At 47.3% G+C, this 15,430-nt stretch overlaps 6 protein-coding genes across 6 annotated transcripts; 2 read left to right on the top strand and 4 right to left on the bottom strand.

The window, feature by feature from the left end:
- Nucleotides 1-315: 315 nt before the first annotated feature.
- Nucleotides 316-7,594, top strand: row (zinc finger domain-containing protein relative of woc). Its single transcript, XM_020944608.2, has 7 exons — nt 316-1,447; nt 1,514-1,818; nt 1,885-2,409; nt 2,469-2,559; nt 3,014-3,852; nt 3,916-4,283; nt 6,301-7,594. The coding sequence occupies exons 1-7, from the start codon at nt 523-525 to the stop codon at nt 7,172-7,174; spliced, it is 3,927 nt and encodes a 1,308-aa protein (XP_020800267.1). The 5' UTR covers nt 316-522; the 3' UTR covers nt 7,175-7,594.
- Nucleotides 4,311-6,104, bottom strand: LOC110177749 (Ionotropic receptor 51b). The gene has a single exon (XM_020944609.2). The coding sequence runs from the start codon at nt 6,102-6,104 to the stop codon at nt 4,311-4,313; it is 1,794 nt and encodes a 597-aa protein (XP_020800268.2).
- A 640-nt stretch (nt 7,595-8,234) lies between the features above and the next one.
- On the bottom strand, nt 8,235-10,571 carry LOC110177805 (uncharacterized). The gene is made up of 2 exons (XM_020944694.2): nt 10,446-10,571; nt 8,235-10,350 (listed from the first exon to the last, which is right to left on the bottom strand). Exon 2 carries the CDS (start codon nt 10,289-10,291, stop codon nt 8,450-8,452), a length of 1,842 nt encoding a protein of 613 aa, XP_020800353.2. The 5' UTR covers nt 10,292-10,350; nt 10,446-10,571; the 3' UTR covers nt 8,235-8,449.
- On the bottom strand, nt 10,400-13,448 carry LOC110177740 (nischarin). Its single transcript, XM_020944597.2, has 5 exons — nt 13,315-13,448; nt 12,902-13,258; nt 12,607-12,840; nt 10,837-11,710; nt 10,400-10,778 (listed from the first exon to the last, which is right to left on the bottom strand). Exons 2-5 carry the CDS (start codon nt 13,115-13,117, stop codon nt 10,633-10,635), a joined length of 1,470 nt encoding a protein of 489 aa, XP_020800256.2. The 5' UTR covers nt 13,118-13,258; nt 13,315-13,448; the 3' UTR covers nt 10,400-10,632.
- Nucleotides 11,746-12,589, bottom strand: LOC110177742 (structure-specific endonuclease ANKLE1). Its single transcript, XM_020944599.2, has one exon. The coding sequence runs from the start codon at nt 12,534-12,536 to the stop codon at nt 11,781-11,783; it is 756 nt and encodes a 251-aa protein (XP_020800258.2). The 5' UTR covers nt 12,537-12,589; the 3' UTR covers nt 11,746-11,780.
- Nucleotides 13,330-15,405, top strand: GPHR (Golgi pH regulator). The gene is made up of 7 exons (XM_020944598.2): nt 13,330-13,551; nt 13,610-13,880; nt 13,937-14,162; nt 14,236-14,420; nt 14,483-14,664; nt 14,724-14,909; nt 14,967-15,405. The coding sequence occupies exons 1-7, from the start codon at nt 13,510-13,512 to the stop codon at nt 15,243-15,245; spliced, it is 1,371 nt and encodes a 456-aa protein (XP_020800257.1). The 5' UTR covers nt 13,330-13,509; the 3' UTR covers nt 15,246-15,405.
- Nucleotides 15,406-15,430: the final 25 nt, after the last annotated feature.

Here is a 15,430-nt window from a genome sequence, read left to right as displayed (position 1 = left end):
CATTTTTTTGTGTTTTTATTAACAACACTTTCTTTTGGTTTAATCATTAAGACACGTGCCCCAATTGCATTGTTCAATATTTAAATAGCGCGGCATACGACAAAGCTGAAACGTTGTTATCGATAAATGCAACTCTACACAAACATCGATATGTTAGATTTAATGAACCTATCTATGTTAAATCATTTTGAGAAATAAACGTTGTTTAATTTATTTCCTATTCACTTCAAAGTTACCGATCTTTTTTCATGCAAATTGTAAAATTTATAATGCCAAATTTTCAGTTGATGTGTCGATAGTTAATCACCCTTTCACTCTTATTACAAATATTTATTTTCACGAACTTGGTATTTTTTTATTTTATCCGGTCACACTGATTTACAGGTACATCCACGCCAAAAAATATTTCAAGCCAACAGAAAAAAAAAATCGAATCGGAGAAAGAATTTTCTGTTAAGCGTTAAATTAATTGAAAAACCCCAATTTCTGGGTCCCGCGGACGCATTAAAGTGTAGCCTCAATATGACGCGCGTTACGAGAAGTGAGATCTCCCTGGATATGGAGATCTGGGTGGAGGAGCTGTCGCCGGCACAGTTGGCGTACTATGAGAAAATTACGAACGAACATAATGCGGTAAAGGGCGCGCTAAAGAACGCCGTAAGCGCCAACGAGGGCAAGGAGCTGTTCAATGGCCAGGTTTTCCAGGCCTACTCTTTTAAGGGCAAGGTGCTGCAGGACCTCAAGGAGGCCACACTACCGAAGAAGCCGCCCAAGGCGGCCGACCCCCCTCCGGCGCCTAGCACCCCGGCCTCTGGTACGGGGCGGGGCCGTGGACGTCCACCGCGAGCCAATCCCGCCAATAACAACAACAGTTCCAACATTGCCTATTTGGAGTCCTCCGACGAGGGCGACGACGATGTGCCGCTGGCCAAGCGTCTGGCACTGTCGGCAGGAAAAAAGGCAGTGGCTGCGGGAAATTTGTCCACCTCCAGTCCAAAACTGGGCAAGAGAGCCTCTGCTTCGTCCCCCTCCGGCAAGGCATCACCACAGCTTAAAGAGGGCAAGAAGAGTTCTTTTTCGAGCGGTAAATCCTCCAAGGAGTCCAAGTTGGAGGGCGGCGAGTCGCCGCCAAAGAACTACCGCCCAGCTGAGGTTAACTCGGTGGGTGGCCTCGTGGTGGGCAGCTCCGACGAAAACAAAGACAGCAAGGACGGCAAGGAAACGAAGGACAACAAGATGCAGGGCAAAACCTATCCATCGCTCGTTGTGCTCGCTAAGCCGTTCCTCAAGATCAAGGACATGGCTGCCACGCGCAGTAAGCTTGACTCAAAGGTGAAGCTGGTGCTCATGCTAACACCGAACAAGTTCTGTGAATGGCTACTCCAGGAGGGATTGCTCAGGGCGCAGCAGCACTGCATTAATCACCGCAACAACGAGCTCAAGTTAGGTAAGTGCCATGGGCTCCTCCTGTAACCCTTCGAAGCTGTGATAAATGTGTAATTTGTTTTTCCAGGCATCTACTCGGATGTGACTAAGTTCCCCTATACCGGCGGCTACGTTTGGATCAGCGAATGCTGTCCCTACCGCTTTGTCTCCGTGTTCAATAACTCCATCTTTGAGGGAGCCCAGCACCCGCCCACATTCCTGCTGAAGCTGATCTACCATTGGGCCTGCCAGACCAGCATCCAGAATGTGGTGCAGTGGGTCAAGGTGGACAGCGTGTACATTAAGGGCATCTACACATGGCTGCGCGCCATTTGCACTCTGGCCGTGCATCAGAAGTGCAAGAAGCTGGGTGGTCCCGGCAAGTTCGTAGAGGTAAATATAAATTGAGATCCATTAAGAGTTCCATATCTTATTATATTCCCTATAACCCAACTCAAGGTCGGCGTAATCTCCCTGGGGACGACCTCACAAGATGGATCCCAGCGTCAGGTCAAGGTTGAGGTTCTGGGTGTTTACGATTACGCGGAGAAATCCATTCGATTGCGGGCCGTGGAGCCCATCACAGACGGTGATCGCAACTACAAGAAGCGCTTCCAGGCAATTTTGGAGCCCCTATCACGCTGGGTGCACAAGGACAGTACCATCTGCATTGATTTAACTGTGGACAAGATCACCCTGTTTAGCATGGGTTTCAAGAATATCGTCCAGGCAGCGGCCACCGACAACACGGCCAAGCACAACAACTCGGCGGTGATGGAATACCTGCGACGTATTGTCCCACGCATGTTCCAGAACACCTTGTCTCTGCTTTCGCGTCAGATGATCCAGCAGTTCCTGGATGAGCTAGTCTGGCGCGAGGCGTTTGGCACGTATGCCCTGCAGGCCTTTAATAACATCATCATTCACATAGCCGAGCAGACGAGGGTTACCACCAATGAGACAATCACGCAGCGTCTGTATCAGGTGAGCAGAAATAATTAAAGCATAATGACATGATAATGGTTAACTTATCCTCCATTTAGGTGGCCACTAATCCGTTTAAAGACTGGAGCGTGCTGCCGGCGAACTACAAGGAAACGCCAGCCAATGCGGCACCCAAACGCCTCAAGAAACGTTAGTAGTTTCGTTTATCTTCCCAGTTGCACATATATATGTATATATATAGATTAGAAGAATTCCTTAGAAATAATCGGTTTAGCCAATGCCTGCCTGCGTTTCTCACTCCAAAAGAGAATTGTTATTGTTTCGTTTTGAGCTCAGGTCGATGGTGACTATGTGAGGTGGTTTGAGGTAATGCTCACAAGCTCTCCATTACATTTTAAGTTATCTTTTCTGGCTTCTTTTTGGTGTTAACTTATTTTAAACCAACTTAAAACAAAACCAATAAACTTACGAATAAATTTAACAACTACTTTTTTAGTTTGATTTATTTTTACCTTTTTAATTTGGAGTGATGAAACGCATAAAGGCATAAGTAATAAGGATTTCCTCTGTTTGGAAACGAAACAAAGTCTTAATCTTAAAGTTCAGCCCAAAATCAGTTCTCAACCGCCTAATTTGTTTGCAGCCATCAACGATGCCGACTACAACGTCTCCAGCAAGGTGCCGAAGAAGGAGAAGGATCGCGAGAAGGATATTATACCAAGTGGCGTAAAGAGAGGCCGTCCGCCGGGTTCGGTCAATTTAACGCCCAGTGGTCAGCCGGTCAAAAAGGGACCAGGAAGGCCACCGGGCAGTACCAATCAGCCAAAGGCTGACAAAGCCACCACCTCGAAGCCATATGGTCCAGCATCTTCGAAGGCTTTGGCTGCGGCCAAAATGCCAGTTAAAAAGTTTAAGGAAAAAGATGAAAAGGTACCAGTGGTCATCAAAAAGGAGGAGGATGAGCTCAAGGGCCTGGAGGAGCTGTATTATGGCATTAGCGATGGCACGGACGAGTACTACGAGATGTTCCCGTACAACACGCCCCGCACCGCCCACTACAATCTGCCCAAGACGGTGGAGTGTCCGATTTGCCTGAACGGCGACTCCTTTGATTCCAACGAGAAACTCCAGACCCACCTGGTCTCGCACATTTCGCCCGAGGGCAAGCAGCACCAGTTCCAGTGCCTGTTCTGCCTAGAGAAGCATCCAACGGAGTCGGTGCTGGCCAAACACAACCAGATCATGCATCCGACCGAGACGAAGACGGAGGGCTCACCCTCCTACTACTGTCTCATCTGTCAGCAGCGCCACAATTCGCTCCATCTGCTGACGGCTCATCTACAGAAGGCGCACAGCACCCTGGAGCTGCCGTATTGGTGCCATTCCTGTGGCTATCGTTCGTCTTCCCATCGCGACCTGGTCAGGCACTACTACGATGACCACAAGAACCACAACTTCCTGCAATGCCCATACTGTCTGGATGTGAGTATTTTCTTTGGAAAAATCAACTAAAACGGGTTCTAAAATGTGAGTTGTTTCTTTCAGATATTCTACTTCTCGAAACGCGGTGTTATCAATTCAATCCGCATCGAACACTACTTCATTCACCTGGACGAGCACGTGAACAAGCGCGATAGCACCCTGCGATGCCAGAAGTGCTCGCTCAGCTTCCTCGAGAAAGGCGACCTCAAACAGCACGTTGTGCAGCATCATGTTAGCATGACCAAGACCAATAAGCCGGTGCGTCTCCTGCTCAACAACTCGTTGCTGATTCCGCCGCCCAAGGTGCGCACCCATCACCGGGAACAGCCGCCGTTCTCCACCTACAAGAGGCCAGTTTTCTTTGCCTTCCTGGAGGGCAAGACCTGTGCCGAGTGCAATACGGATTACGCCAGCGAGGAGACACATTACACGTAAGTTTTGATAATTTATTATCCAAGTTAAGTAGGGTGCCAGTACTCGCAAACGAAAGCCACGGCTGAGAGCAACCATCCAAAGCCCAGAACCCACCAACCCAGACGCAAGGTGTTGACATCGATGGCCTGAAATCCAAGGACATTGTCCAGCAGTCGCACGTAGCCTGCGCGCATGGCATCGTTAAAGTCTGAGATCAGCCAGTGATACAGCAGGCCCGAGTCCTGAATTTTCATGATAAACATGTTGATGGTCGCCTCCAAGTGGCAGTCACTGCGCATCGGATAGCTGATGAGCGGAGATCCCAGGCAGGCGGCGGAGAAGCGAAAGATTGGCTTGAAAGCGTACTGCTGCTGCATGGCAAAAAACTGCCACCGCTCCAAGGTGAACGGATAAGCGTAGCTGCGATTGAAGCCCAACAGGGCAGACACCTGTTCACTGGCATTTACACCCACCAAGAGCCGGGCCACTCTGTCCACCAGGCGGGGCTCCACATGGCGCAGCAATGTACTCACTTCGTACTCCTTGACCAGCACCCTTTGCTGCTGCTGGATTAACTGATCCATACTGTCCACCTGCTCACCCACCACCAGAGCTGTGAGGAAGCTGTCCAACTGAATGTTATAGCAACTGGTGATGACGAATCCCAAAACAGTCAGCTGGAGCGAGACCAGAAAGTAGCGCGTGGAAGGCCCGTACGTTCTTCTAGGCGAGCTTATGAACAGGATTCGGCTGACAGACTCTAGAAAGCTAAGTCCCAAGCGCTGCTCCCAGGTGCTGCCATCCACTGGCCTCAAAGAACTCAAGCAATAGAGCACGAAGCTTATGTAAATCAATCCGCCCAGCAGGAGGTACCAGCTGTTGCTGCTTAAGGGTAGCAGCAGGTACATGTGGCGCGGAATCTCATTTCGTACCGGAACAATCAAGCAATTCGGAGATATGACCAGGGGGTAACTCTTGTCGCTCCCGTCCTCGGGCGCCTTGATGTACGGATGCACTGATATCTCCAGCTGTCCTTCCATTATAAGCTGCATAATCCTGCTCATATTAACACTGTTTGTGGGATTCAGATCCTCCTTGGGATTCGTCACATGTAGCGAGGCGTTGTGGTGACGCAAGTACTCCACAAATGTGCGATAGGCGTAGCCTCGCATCTGCCTGCGTCCCGTCCCAGGATCGTGGACGAGGAAGACCCGCGGAATATCATTCTCGACGGGCGTGGAAACAACATATCCCTGAAAGTCCCTGGCAACAGGTGGAAAGAGCAGATCCGTTTGGATGTCCAGCTTAAAAAAGTGCACCTTCGGATACGGAGAGTAGGAGTATATGTTGTCCTTGTGCAGGACCAAAACGTTGAGGAACTGAAGGCCCCAAAGTCTCTTGAATATGTTGTATAAAGCCTTGTGGGAACCGCTACGTTGGGAGCGTAAAAGGACTATTAAGCGGCTCCGGCGCAACTTGCGCAGACTGGCGTCCAGGGAATGCCAGAGGATGTCCTGGCTTCCATGGCAGAAGAACAAACTTATGGCATTGTCTTTGGTCACATTAAAATGGCCTAGAGATCTCTGCTGTTCGGGCTGGAGAAATGCATCCATCGCTAGGCTCGTAACGCCCATGGTCTGATGTAGCCAAGCAATTAGACTGTTGACTTCATTCCCTTTCGTGTGGTGTCCCATGAAGATGGGTGTGTTGGTCCACTGATCCCGCTCCGGGCGACTAACCAAGCTGCTAAGAACCGACTTAAGCTGGGTTATGTTGTAACCGCCCCTTGTGGGTTCCGAAATGGAAATCAAGAATAGAATTATTAGCACCTTGCACATAGTGGTAGTTGATTCGCGTCTGGCGGGAGGAAGCCAAGGAAGGAGGTTTATATGGCAGCAAGCAGATAATTGGTTTAATGCGTTCAATTAGAGATATTATCGCGGCACTATATCCGCTTGTATAGCTTCCTGGGGGTGGAAAGTGATTTAATTGAACTTATTACTAACAATGGCCCATTTCTCTGACTATTTCCAGGGGATGGCTACATTGCGTCAAGTGCAACTACCAGACCTGTTGCGAGAGAGCTCAGTTCCGTCACGGCGTTGATTGCAATGGCAACTTTGTGGACGCCATGGAGGTGAATATGCCGCAGGAAATGCACTGTATCTGCGGCTTTGCCACCGGCAACGGCAATAAGATGGCCCAGCATCTGGCCAACTGCGGCCTCAGCACCTGTTATCCCAGCCTGGAGGCCGCCAGCGAGAATGCCGTCAAGCGTAATATGCTGGACATGTTGGGCTTGGTGCGACGCGACGGCGAGACATCTGGCGAGGGTGCCGATCTGAGCGAAACTGTCGACGATTCGGCTGACCAGAACAGCGATATATTGCCGCCGTCCGAGGATCAGCAGTTGCAGCAGCAGGAGCAACAGGTTCCGGAGCACCACGTCCAGGACCAGCAGATGCATGAGCAGCCTCCCGTTGAGCCCCAGTCGGAACTTCAGCCGGAGTACCTATCGGCGCCAGTGGATGAGCCTGTGCAGAGTCTACCAGTTCACCAGGGCCTGCCCGTGCACCAACAGCCCGGTCCCATACAATTTGGCGAAATGGAGGCGGCACCCGTCATTCTGGATCCCCAGCAGCAGCAGGTGCAGGCCACTCCGGACTATGCTCACGTTTCGGTGGTGCAACAGCACCAGCAGCAGCAACCCTACGGAATGAGCAGCTACGGTCAGAGCACCCTGGCCACCGACATTGACATGCCGCTGATCGGGGAGCTGTCCGAGCCGAATGCCCCGCCCACGCCCCAGTTTCTGGGCGAGGTGCACACGCCCATGTTCGATGCCGTGGCCGCTGCCGAGCAGCAGCACTACCACGCCCAGCACCAGCATCACCATCACCCGCAATGATACAAGCCACCTGGCAAGCTGAAGTCGCGCGACTACACCCTTCACTGGCAGAACTACTAGCTGCCGGGATGTGAGTTTGGTTCCGTATTTTAATTTTTATAAAACTTGCGTTTAGATTCGGACAATTAGATATTATCCCAGATTCGAACAATAATGAACTTCGATGGCAGTCGATGGATGGGCTCTAAAATGTAAATTTAACGAACGAAATCTCAATTGAACAGAGGTTGACTATATCCGGATAATCAAAAGTCTTTTCAGAGACATATCCCGACGTAAGCATGCCTCCGCAATGAGGTCTCTATTTCTTAAATAAAATATCTGTAATACATAATACTTCACGTAAATATTGGAAAAATATTCATTTGTAAATGACGCAAATACACATTGTAATATTAATAAAAACTACATGTCCTTAAATTAGGCGTTTTCCTGGGAGTGGAACGGGAATCGGGTAACTAATAATAAATTGTTGATTGCTTTAAGTGGTTTAATCTAAGCCAGCAATCATGTTATTAAAAGTGTATATTCTTTTATATAGCTAATTATATTTAATTTTTCTTAAATAATTGGGGAAAATAATTCCGTAGCATTTAATTTTGAATTAAGTTCTTAGAATATTTTTATACAATTGCAGGGTATTAGAACTTCAATCAGAAGCTCAAAAAGCAGTAAAGAAATCATTTCCAACCTTATAAATCATATATACTCTTGATCAGCACGAACAGCAGAATCGATTTAGCCATGTCAGTTAGAAAAAAAATTTCGAATTTTTTTTTCAAAATTTTACATTGTTAAAATTGCAAAAATTTTATAAAAAAATTTAATTTGTGTAAACTTTAAAACTAAGTATGAAAATGTGTTAACCTAATAAAAACAAGCATAGAAAGGCATTCCGAAATCAAATTAATGCATTTTTGGCTTAGTTATAATGATTTTCATTATCGGTTTCCCGAAGTTCGATTTTTCCTTTTTTTTTAATAGAAAAGAAGGCTTGGAAATATACATTTTCCGTACAAACTGATGGAGTTGAAGCACCAGGCGCACAGAAGTCAGTAGATGATGAATTAATCTTGGTGCAAAACTTCCAATGACGTCAGCGAGCTGATCAAGCTGCTGACTAGAAGTATGCTACCGATTATAATTTTTAATTCGGTTAGAGTTAATGTTTACAATATTCAATATTCAATTCTTCCCAAAATTAGCTTCCATTATTGTTTATAGGAAATTTAATATAGTTTTAGAGAACACACCATTTTAAATTAATGTTATGATTTAATGTCGGTGGTAAAACCGCCAGCGTTCGCAACAGAAAATCAAAGCGGATAGTACCCAGCCACATCCAAGAACAACCCAACCCAAACGCAAGGCGCCCACATCCAGTGATTGAAATCCCAGGACATTATCCAGGAGCTGAACATAACCGGCTCGCAGGGCATCATTGAAGTCGGAGACAATCCAATGGTTTAGCAGTCCGGCGGCCTGGATCCTCATGATAAATTTGTTGAGGGACCACTGCAGGTGGCAGTCTCTCTTCATGGGATATCCAATGATCGGGGAACCGAGGCAAGCGGATGAGAACCGAAAAATGGGCTTAAAGGCATACTGCTGTTGGAGGGAGAAGAACTCCCAGCGTTCCAGGGTGAATGGATAGGCGTAGCTGCGATTGAAGCTCAGCAGGGCGGAGACCTGTTCACTGGCATTCACACCCACCAAGAGCCGGGCCACTTTGTCCACCAAATGGGGTTCCACATGCCGCAGCAAGGTGCTTACTTCGTAGTGTTTCACCAGAACCTCTTGTTGCTGCTCGATGAGCTGCTCCATGCTATCCACCTGCTCCCCGACCACTAGGGTTGTGAAGAAGCTGCCCAACTGGATGCTGTACAGATTGGTAACCACAAATCCCAGGATAGTGAGTTGAAGCGACACCACAAAGTATCTCAGCGATGGTCTGTAGATCCGTGCTGGGGAGCAGATGTAGATCATGCGGGTGATGCTGTCCAAAAGGTTGAAGCCCATCCGTTGGTCCCAGGTGCGAAGCTCCCGGCCTGGCTGAACCCAGTAGAGAATCCCACTGATGTAAATCACAGCGCCGAGGAGAAGCAGCCAACTCCACTGATTGAGGGGTAGCAGAAGATACATGTGACGGGGAATCTCGTTTCTGACAGGAACGATCAGGCAGTTGGTAGCCACCAGCAGGGGATAGCTATGTTCTCCCATATTCTCCGGCACGTCCACATACGGATGCAGCGATATCTCCAAGTGGCCATCCCTTATCTGCTGGATCATCCGTCCCATATTCACGCTACTCGTGGTGGCCAGATCTTGGTGCGGATTGGTCACATACAGCGAGGCATTGTGGCGATTCAGGTATTCCACGAAGGTGCGATACCCGAATCCCCTTACCTGTCTGCATCCCGTCTTCTGATCTTTCAATACAAACACCCGCGGAATGTCGTTCTCCACCGGCGTAGACACCACATATCCCTTGAAGTCCTGCGTGAAGGGCGGAAAAAGCGGGTATTCACTGAGGTCCAATTTGTAGAAGCGAACCACTGGATAGGGGGTGTAGGAGTAGGCCTGATCCTTGTGTAGAACCAGAACGTTGAGGAACTGAAAGTGCCACAATCTCTGGAATATGCCATTCAGAGCCTTGTAGGATCCACTCCTTCCATTGGGCAGCACGACTATCAATCGAATCTGGCGCAAACGCCGCAGGCTCATGTCCAGATTGAACCAGATAATCTCCTGGGAGCTTTGGCAAAAGAGTAGACTAACCCCATTTTCCGCATTGATGTTGTAAAGGCCCAGCGACTGCTGCCTGTGGGCAGGATTCGACGTGTCCACCGTGTGGCAGGTTACCTCCAAGCTATGCTGCAGCCACATCATCAGGCTATTTATATCGTCCATATTCGTGTTGTGTCCCACGAAGATGGGGGTATTCCGCCAATGCTCACGTCCAGCGATGACTGTAAGCACGGATTTAAGCAACGTCATGTTGTGGCCTCCTCGAACATGCTGCAGCTGGACACAACTGGGGCACAGAAGCAAGACCAGGAAGGCTAGAACACTGCTCATGGTGGTTAGTTCCGGTTTGATTTCGTGGAATCGGGGCATCCGTCTTATAAGCCAGCAACGTTAATTGGTTCAATCAACACTGAGCTCTTATCCAAGATCTAAATAACAGCAGAAATTGCCGCATTACCAAAGCAATGGAGGACCGCCTTTTGTCAGGATATATAGTACATCGAATTTATTTAATTTACTTAACTATTCATTGTGGAGGTGAGCATTGCATTATTGCACATCTGGTGGACAAGAACTATTAAAAACATATAAACATGGTTGATAAAGACATAAAATAATTTAAGAATACAGCTAAATAAACAGAAAATATCATAAACGAAATAGTTGTTAATCAATTGGAGATTTGTGAAGTTATGGAATCAAGACAAAGGTCATTTCTGTAGCTGTCGTTGCTTAGACTGAAGCAGAGCCGATAGAACCAGAGCAGTGTCCAGCTCCTGCTGATTGCCAGGCTCATTGTCAAGCGAGATTTCAGCGGCACGTTCGTGGAAGCGGGCCAAGACGCGAGCACGATAGTCTTCACGGAATATCAGTTAATTATAAATAATTTAGTATAATTAAGTAAGATAACTCACCCACACTTCCTGCCAGCGGATTACCCGTAAGCCTCAGTGTCTCTAACAACGGAAGATTGGCCACATAATCAACCTCATCAAGGTCTTCGATCTGATTGGAACTCAAATCCAGGTTGACCAGCGACAGCAGCTTGCGCAGACCGCCCAGGGTCTTCAGTTTGTTCTGGGCCAGCTTCAGCGTAACAAGATTGCCCATCGTCAGATGCCAATCTACGCACTCGGCTATGAGATTTCCCGAAAGCGACAGCAACTGCAGATGAGGCAGCTCGGCCAGGTTTTGTACAGTCCGTATGCGATTCTGTTCGAGAACAAGGCGGCGCAGCTTAGGGGCTGTCCTCACGCTGCCATCGATTTGGGTCAGCAGATTGCCGGTCAAATCCAGTTCGGTTAGCTCTTGCCAGGCGTCTGCGGTGACCAAGGCGCTGGTGCCATTCGAGGTGGAGGCACTGGAACTGGCAGCAATGGTCTCTGGAAGCAGGCTGGGCACATCGCAGTGCTTGTGTAGATTATCGCAAAGCAGAACCTGACTTATATTCTGAATGGTGGTGTTGTGGACACAGATTGTCTGGAGCGTGGGCTTCAGCAGCTCAATGTCCGCGATGTTTTCCGTGGACAAAGCCGAGAATCGGAGCGTCTTGAGATTGCGAAAGGCGTTCAGGTTAAAGTTGAGTTTATTGGGAATGATATTGCTTCGTCCGATTGGCACGTCCACCGTATTGTAGTCCTGCGCATAGCTGGCGTTGTCCTTGACCGGAGTCACCACCAGGGCCACAAGCTGAGTGCAAAAGTCCAGGACATGGGAGAAGTCATATTTTCCACCTCGATCTAGACTTGGTGGACAGGGAAGACTCAGACGCTCGCTAATGGCATAAACCTGCAAAGGAATTATAAAAAATGGAAAAAAAAAGGTTCATCTTATGGTATTTCTATATTTAAAACTATAACTAGGCTGCTATTGGAGCTTTATTTTTTAGAGGATACACTTCACGCTCTTTGCATGCCAGGAATTTGTGCATCAGGTTGTATAGCAAAGCTATTCCCAGGTACTTTCGCTCCCTACATGAGAATTCGCTTTTTGCCGGACCAGAACTGTAAACTCCCAAGCGGCGATTGGTAAGATGATTCATGCCCAACGCATCGATAATGGCCGCCTCACGTGTTTGCGCATCTTGTGATGAGATTTCGGGAAAAGCACGTAACAGTAGTACGCCACGTTTTGCTTTCCAAATGGACACAATCAAGGCTAGCTTGGGGTCCTTGGCCAGAGTTATGCTATCAGTTTCACAAATCAATTTCTGGGCTGATTTGAGGTGGACATAGGGCCGGGCAGCCTTGCCCTTGCCCACGTAGAAAATGGCTCTGAGGAAAGTGTGCCAAACATCTATTTGATGAAGGCGATCTGCACGCTCTCTTAATCCATTCGTAACCCTAGGATCCAGGAGCAAATAGTTGAAGTAGTGACGATCGATGGAGTCGTTCTCTCGACACCAGTTTCTGTGCTTGTGCAAGTACTTATAGAGGAACTTAATTTGCTTAAAATTGCTTTCTGAATCCACGGTTTTTTGCAGCTCGTGGGTGAATTTGGTATACGGTTTGTGGAATGTGCCAAGGGAGAAGCATATGCCTCGTCTTTTAGCGAGGTTAATAAAGAGCTGCAACGGGCTAGCTTGAATAAGACTATGTACTAATAATTTTGACATGGTTCAGTGTGGGAACTTGAAACTGTTTAACGTAAATAACAAAGGGTAATATAGTAGGAAATTTCCTTACCTCCAGGGCCGACAGGTTGTACTCCTTTTTGGAGCTGAGCAACGCATCGCCGCTCTCGTTGAACAGCTTGGCGAGATCCTGCAGAAGGTAGATGATGTCGTACTTTGTAAAGTCCAGGAACTCGGCCAGGGCGCGAGGTAGCTCCGCCCCAAAGTAGATGAGTAGCTCCCTCAAATAGATCTCCAGCTGCTCGCGGCGCTGCTCCAAGAAGGCAGGCTGTCGGTTGCCTACCAGCTGGCAATAGTATCCGGTTATTGAAGCATATACATATGTAATCAGACATAAAGGGGCGTACCTTTTTTGGCGGTAACAGCTTCTTGCTGATGGACACCTCCTCCACCAGCTTGTCGTGGAGCTGGGCGAAGTCCCGATAGCGCCGCTCCACCAGCCACTCCACCTTGCCCACCCGGACCTTGACATCGTAATATGTCACACCGCCGCTGGAGGTTTCGTTTGTGAATTTCGGCACGGTCACCGCCGTGTCCTCGTGCTGGCGATAATAGCAAGACATCCTGTCCACGTCCCAGAATTTGTGCACATCCAGCAAATCATCGGATTTTGTTTTGATTTTTCATAAAAAGTTATGTTATTAACACCACTTAAACAAAAATACCAAAGAAAACGGGAGACAAGTTGGTATTTAAAGGTCACTCTGAAAATGAATCGATAGATAACAAAATATACCAAAGGTGAGACATTAGTATATACCTCGATATCGATAATAGTTCTTCCTCAAATGTTATCGGGCCTATTCGGCGTTTTTTGTTTATATTTGCTTGTTGGCATTTTTCTTTTCAAGAACAATTGTTTCTGCAGTTAGTTAGTGTAACTAAGCCATGCCATTGAAAAGGCTGCCTTAAAAGTAGTTAACATATCTGAGCTGAAGGGAGACAAGGCCTCAAAATGGCCTTCCTGGGCGACTGTGTGATCGTGTTTGTTTCGCAGGCAAGTAATTGGATATATAAAGTAATTGTAGAATAATTATTATTATTTTCGATTGCAGATGCTGTTCTTTGCCGGCGGCTGGCTGTTCTTCAACAGGGAACTCTTCAAGCACTACGAAATTCGGCACATTTCCGTTCAGTTGATCTTCTCGTCCACCTTCGCTCTCTCAATCACAATGTTCGAGTTGATTATATTCGAAATCATCGACGTTCTGGAGTCCAGTTCGCGGTACTTCCACTGGCGACTTGGTCTAACCCTGCTGCTGTTCATGGTGACTGCCGTTATCCCCATTTATATATGCCACTCTGTGATACACAGCATTTCCTTCTGTAAGTCCACGTACAACTTGTCCTATTTCATCATATAACTATTGGATTTCTCCAAGTTTCCGATAGATGGGTCAGAATTCTGACCACATTTTGTTGGTTCGTCTTTCTGTATGGCCTCTGGCGGATTGGCGAGCCATTTCCGCTTCTAAGCGCCTCGCATGGCATCTTTACGATCGAACAGGGCGTGTCCCGGATAAGCGTGATTGGTGTCACTGTAATGGCCATACTCTCCGGCTTCGGTGCCGTCAACTATCCCTACACCAGCATGACCTACTTCATCAAGTAATTGACTTGCCATAAATCCCTTCTTATCTTTGTGTGTGACATGCATTTTGTACTCTATTTTTTCGGCCAGGCCCGTTTCGCGGAATGACATCATCTGCCTCGAGCGGCGTTTGGCCCTAACGGTGGACATGCTGACGGGAAAAAAGCGAAGGATTTCCATGGCCGTCTATAACCACAATAAACTGCATCCGACAAAACCCAGGATTTGGGAGATGCTGACGTCAGCCGTCCAGCGAAATATGAGCAATGGGGAAGGTTAGTAAATGCCTGGTTTATGATCCAAATATCTTCCTATTAATTTCCCTGATGGTTTTCAGACATCAATCAGTTGAAACAGGAAGTCTATGGCTTGGAGGAGTTGCTGCGTTCGGTATTCCTGGAACTGAGTTCTCTGAAAAACATGGAAGAGCGGCAAAGGTGGTCGCAGACATTAAAGGGCAAATACTTTAATGTTTTGGGACACTTTTTCAGCGTCTACTGCGTCTATAAGATATTTATGGTAAGTACTGCCGACAGATTGCTTTGTTTTCTCATAAATCAGTTTACTTTCTTTGACAGTGTTGCATCAACATCATCTTCGACAGAGTGGGCCGCAAGGATCCCGTAACCCGTGGACTGGAGATTGCCATACATTGGTGTGGCTTTGACATAGACTTTGCCTTTTGGAACCAGCATATATCCTTTCTGCTGGTCGGCTGCATTGTGGTGACCTCCATTAGAGGCTTGCTGCTGACGCTTACCAAGGTGGGTAGATGTTTTAACCAGAATTTAACCCATCACTTATTATATTTTGTTTAACAGTTCTTCTATCGCATTTCATCGAGTAAATCTAGCAACATAATCGTGCTGATCTTAGGGCAGATCATGGGTATGTACTTCTGCTCTTCGGTGCTGCTGATGCGTATGAATATGCCAGCCGAGTATCGAGTGATTATCACTGAAGTTCTGGGCAACTCAATCCAATTCAATTTCTATCATCGTTGGTTCGATGTCATATTCCTGGTCAGCGCCCTGACCACCATCATCGTTCTATACCTCTCTCGCAAGCCTTTTCGCGTTGACGATTCCGATCTGCACTGATTTATAGGCCTAAGCATAAGCAGAATTGATTTAGAATCATATAGCACAATTAAAGCAAGCTTTAAGTTATGTAAATGCGTGTATATACCAGTGTGTATGTCAAAGTTACAATTGTTTGTTTAAGTAAATTAAAGCAACGAACTGTTTATCTTTAGAAAAATCATTTCTTTGAAATACTGGGTTTA

The sequence above is a fragment of the Drosophila serrata genome, unplaced genomic scaffold (assembly GCF_035046125.1).
Source record: "Drosophila serrata isolate PLE 108 unplaced genomic scaffold, ASM3504612v1 contig_165, whole genome shotgun sequence".
Lineage (NCBI taxonomy): Eukaryota > Metazoa > Arthropoda > Insecta > Diptera > Drosophilidae > Drosophila > Drosophila serrata.
Note: the sequence above shows the minus strand (reverse complement) of the source record. Positions and strands in the feature narration are given on the sequence as shown.

What these genes read in the sequence shown, in the direction of transcription:
- LOC110177740 (XM_020944597.2), bottom strand. Translation starts at nt 13,117, where the DNA reads ATGTCTTGCTATTATCGCCAGCACGAGGACACGGCGGTGACCGTGCCG. An exon ending in ACAACCTGTCGGCCCTGGAG is followed by an intron (nt 11,711 to 12,606) that starts GTAAGGAAATTT and finishes ATTCCTTTGCAG; the next exon opens with GTTTATGCCATTAGCGAGCG. An exon ending in TCCGCTGGCAGGAAGTGTGG is followed by an intron (nt 10,779 to 10,836) that starts GTGAGTTATCTT and finishes TATTCCGTGAAG; the next exon opens with ACTATCGTGCTCGCGTCTTG.
- row (XM_020944608.2), top strand. Translation starts at nt 523, where the DNA reads ATGACGCGCGTTACGAGAAGTGAGATCTCCCTGGATATGGAGATCTGG. An exon ending in CAACAACGAGCTCAAGTTAG is followed by an intron (nt 1,448 to 1,513) that starts GTAAGTGCCATG and finishes TTGTTTTTCCAG; the next exon opens with GCATCTACTCGGATGTGACT. An exon ending in AATGCCCATACTGTCTGGAT is followed by an intron (nt 3,853 to 3,915) that starts GTGAGTATTTTC and finishes TGTTTCTTTCAG; the next exon opens with ATATTCTACTTCTCGAAACG.
- LOC110177805 (XM_020944694.2), bottom strand. Translation starts at nt 10,291, where the DNA reads ATGCCCCGATTCCACGAAATCAAACCGGAACTAACCACCATGAGCAGT.
- LOC110177742 (XM_020944599.2), bottom strand. Translation starts at nt 12,536, where the DNA reads ATGTCAAAATTATTAGTACATAGTCTTATTCAAGCTAGCCCGTTGCAG.
- LOC110177749 (XM_020944609.2), bottom strand. Translation starts at nt 6,104, where the DNA reads ATGTGCAAGGTGCTAATAATTCTATTCTTGATTTCCATTTCGGAACCC.
- GPHR (XM_020944598.2), top strand. Translation starts at nt 13,510, where the DNA reads ATGGCCTTCCTGGGCGACTGTGTGATCGTGTTTGTTTCGCAG. An exon ending in TGATCGTGTTTGTTTCGCAG is followed by an intron (nt 13,552 to 13,609) that starts GCAAGTAATTGG and finishes TTTCGATTGCAG; the next exon opens with ATGCTGTTCTTTGCCGGCGG. An exon ending in GCGTCTATAAGATATTTATG is followed by an intron (nt 14,665 to 14,723) that starts GTAAGTACTGCC and finishes TTTCTTTGACAG; the next exon opens with TGTTGCATCAACATCATCTT.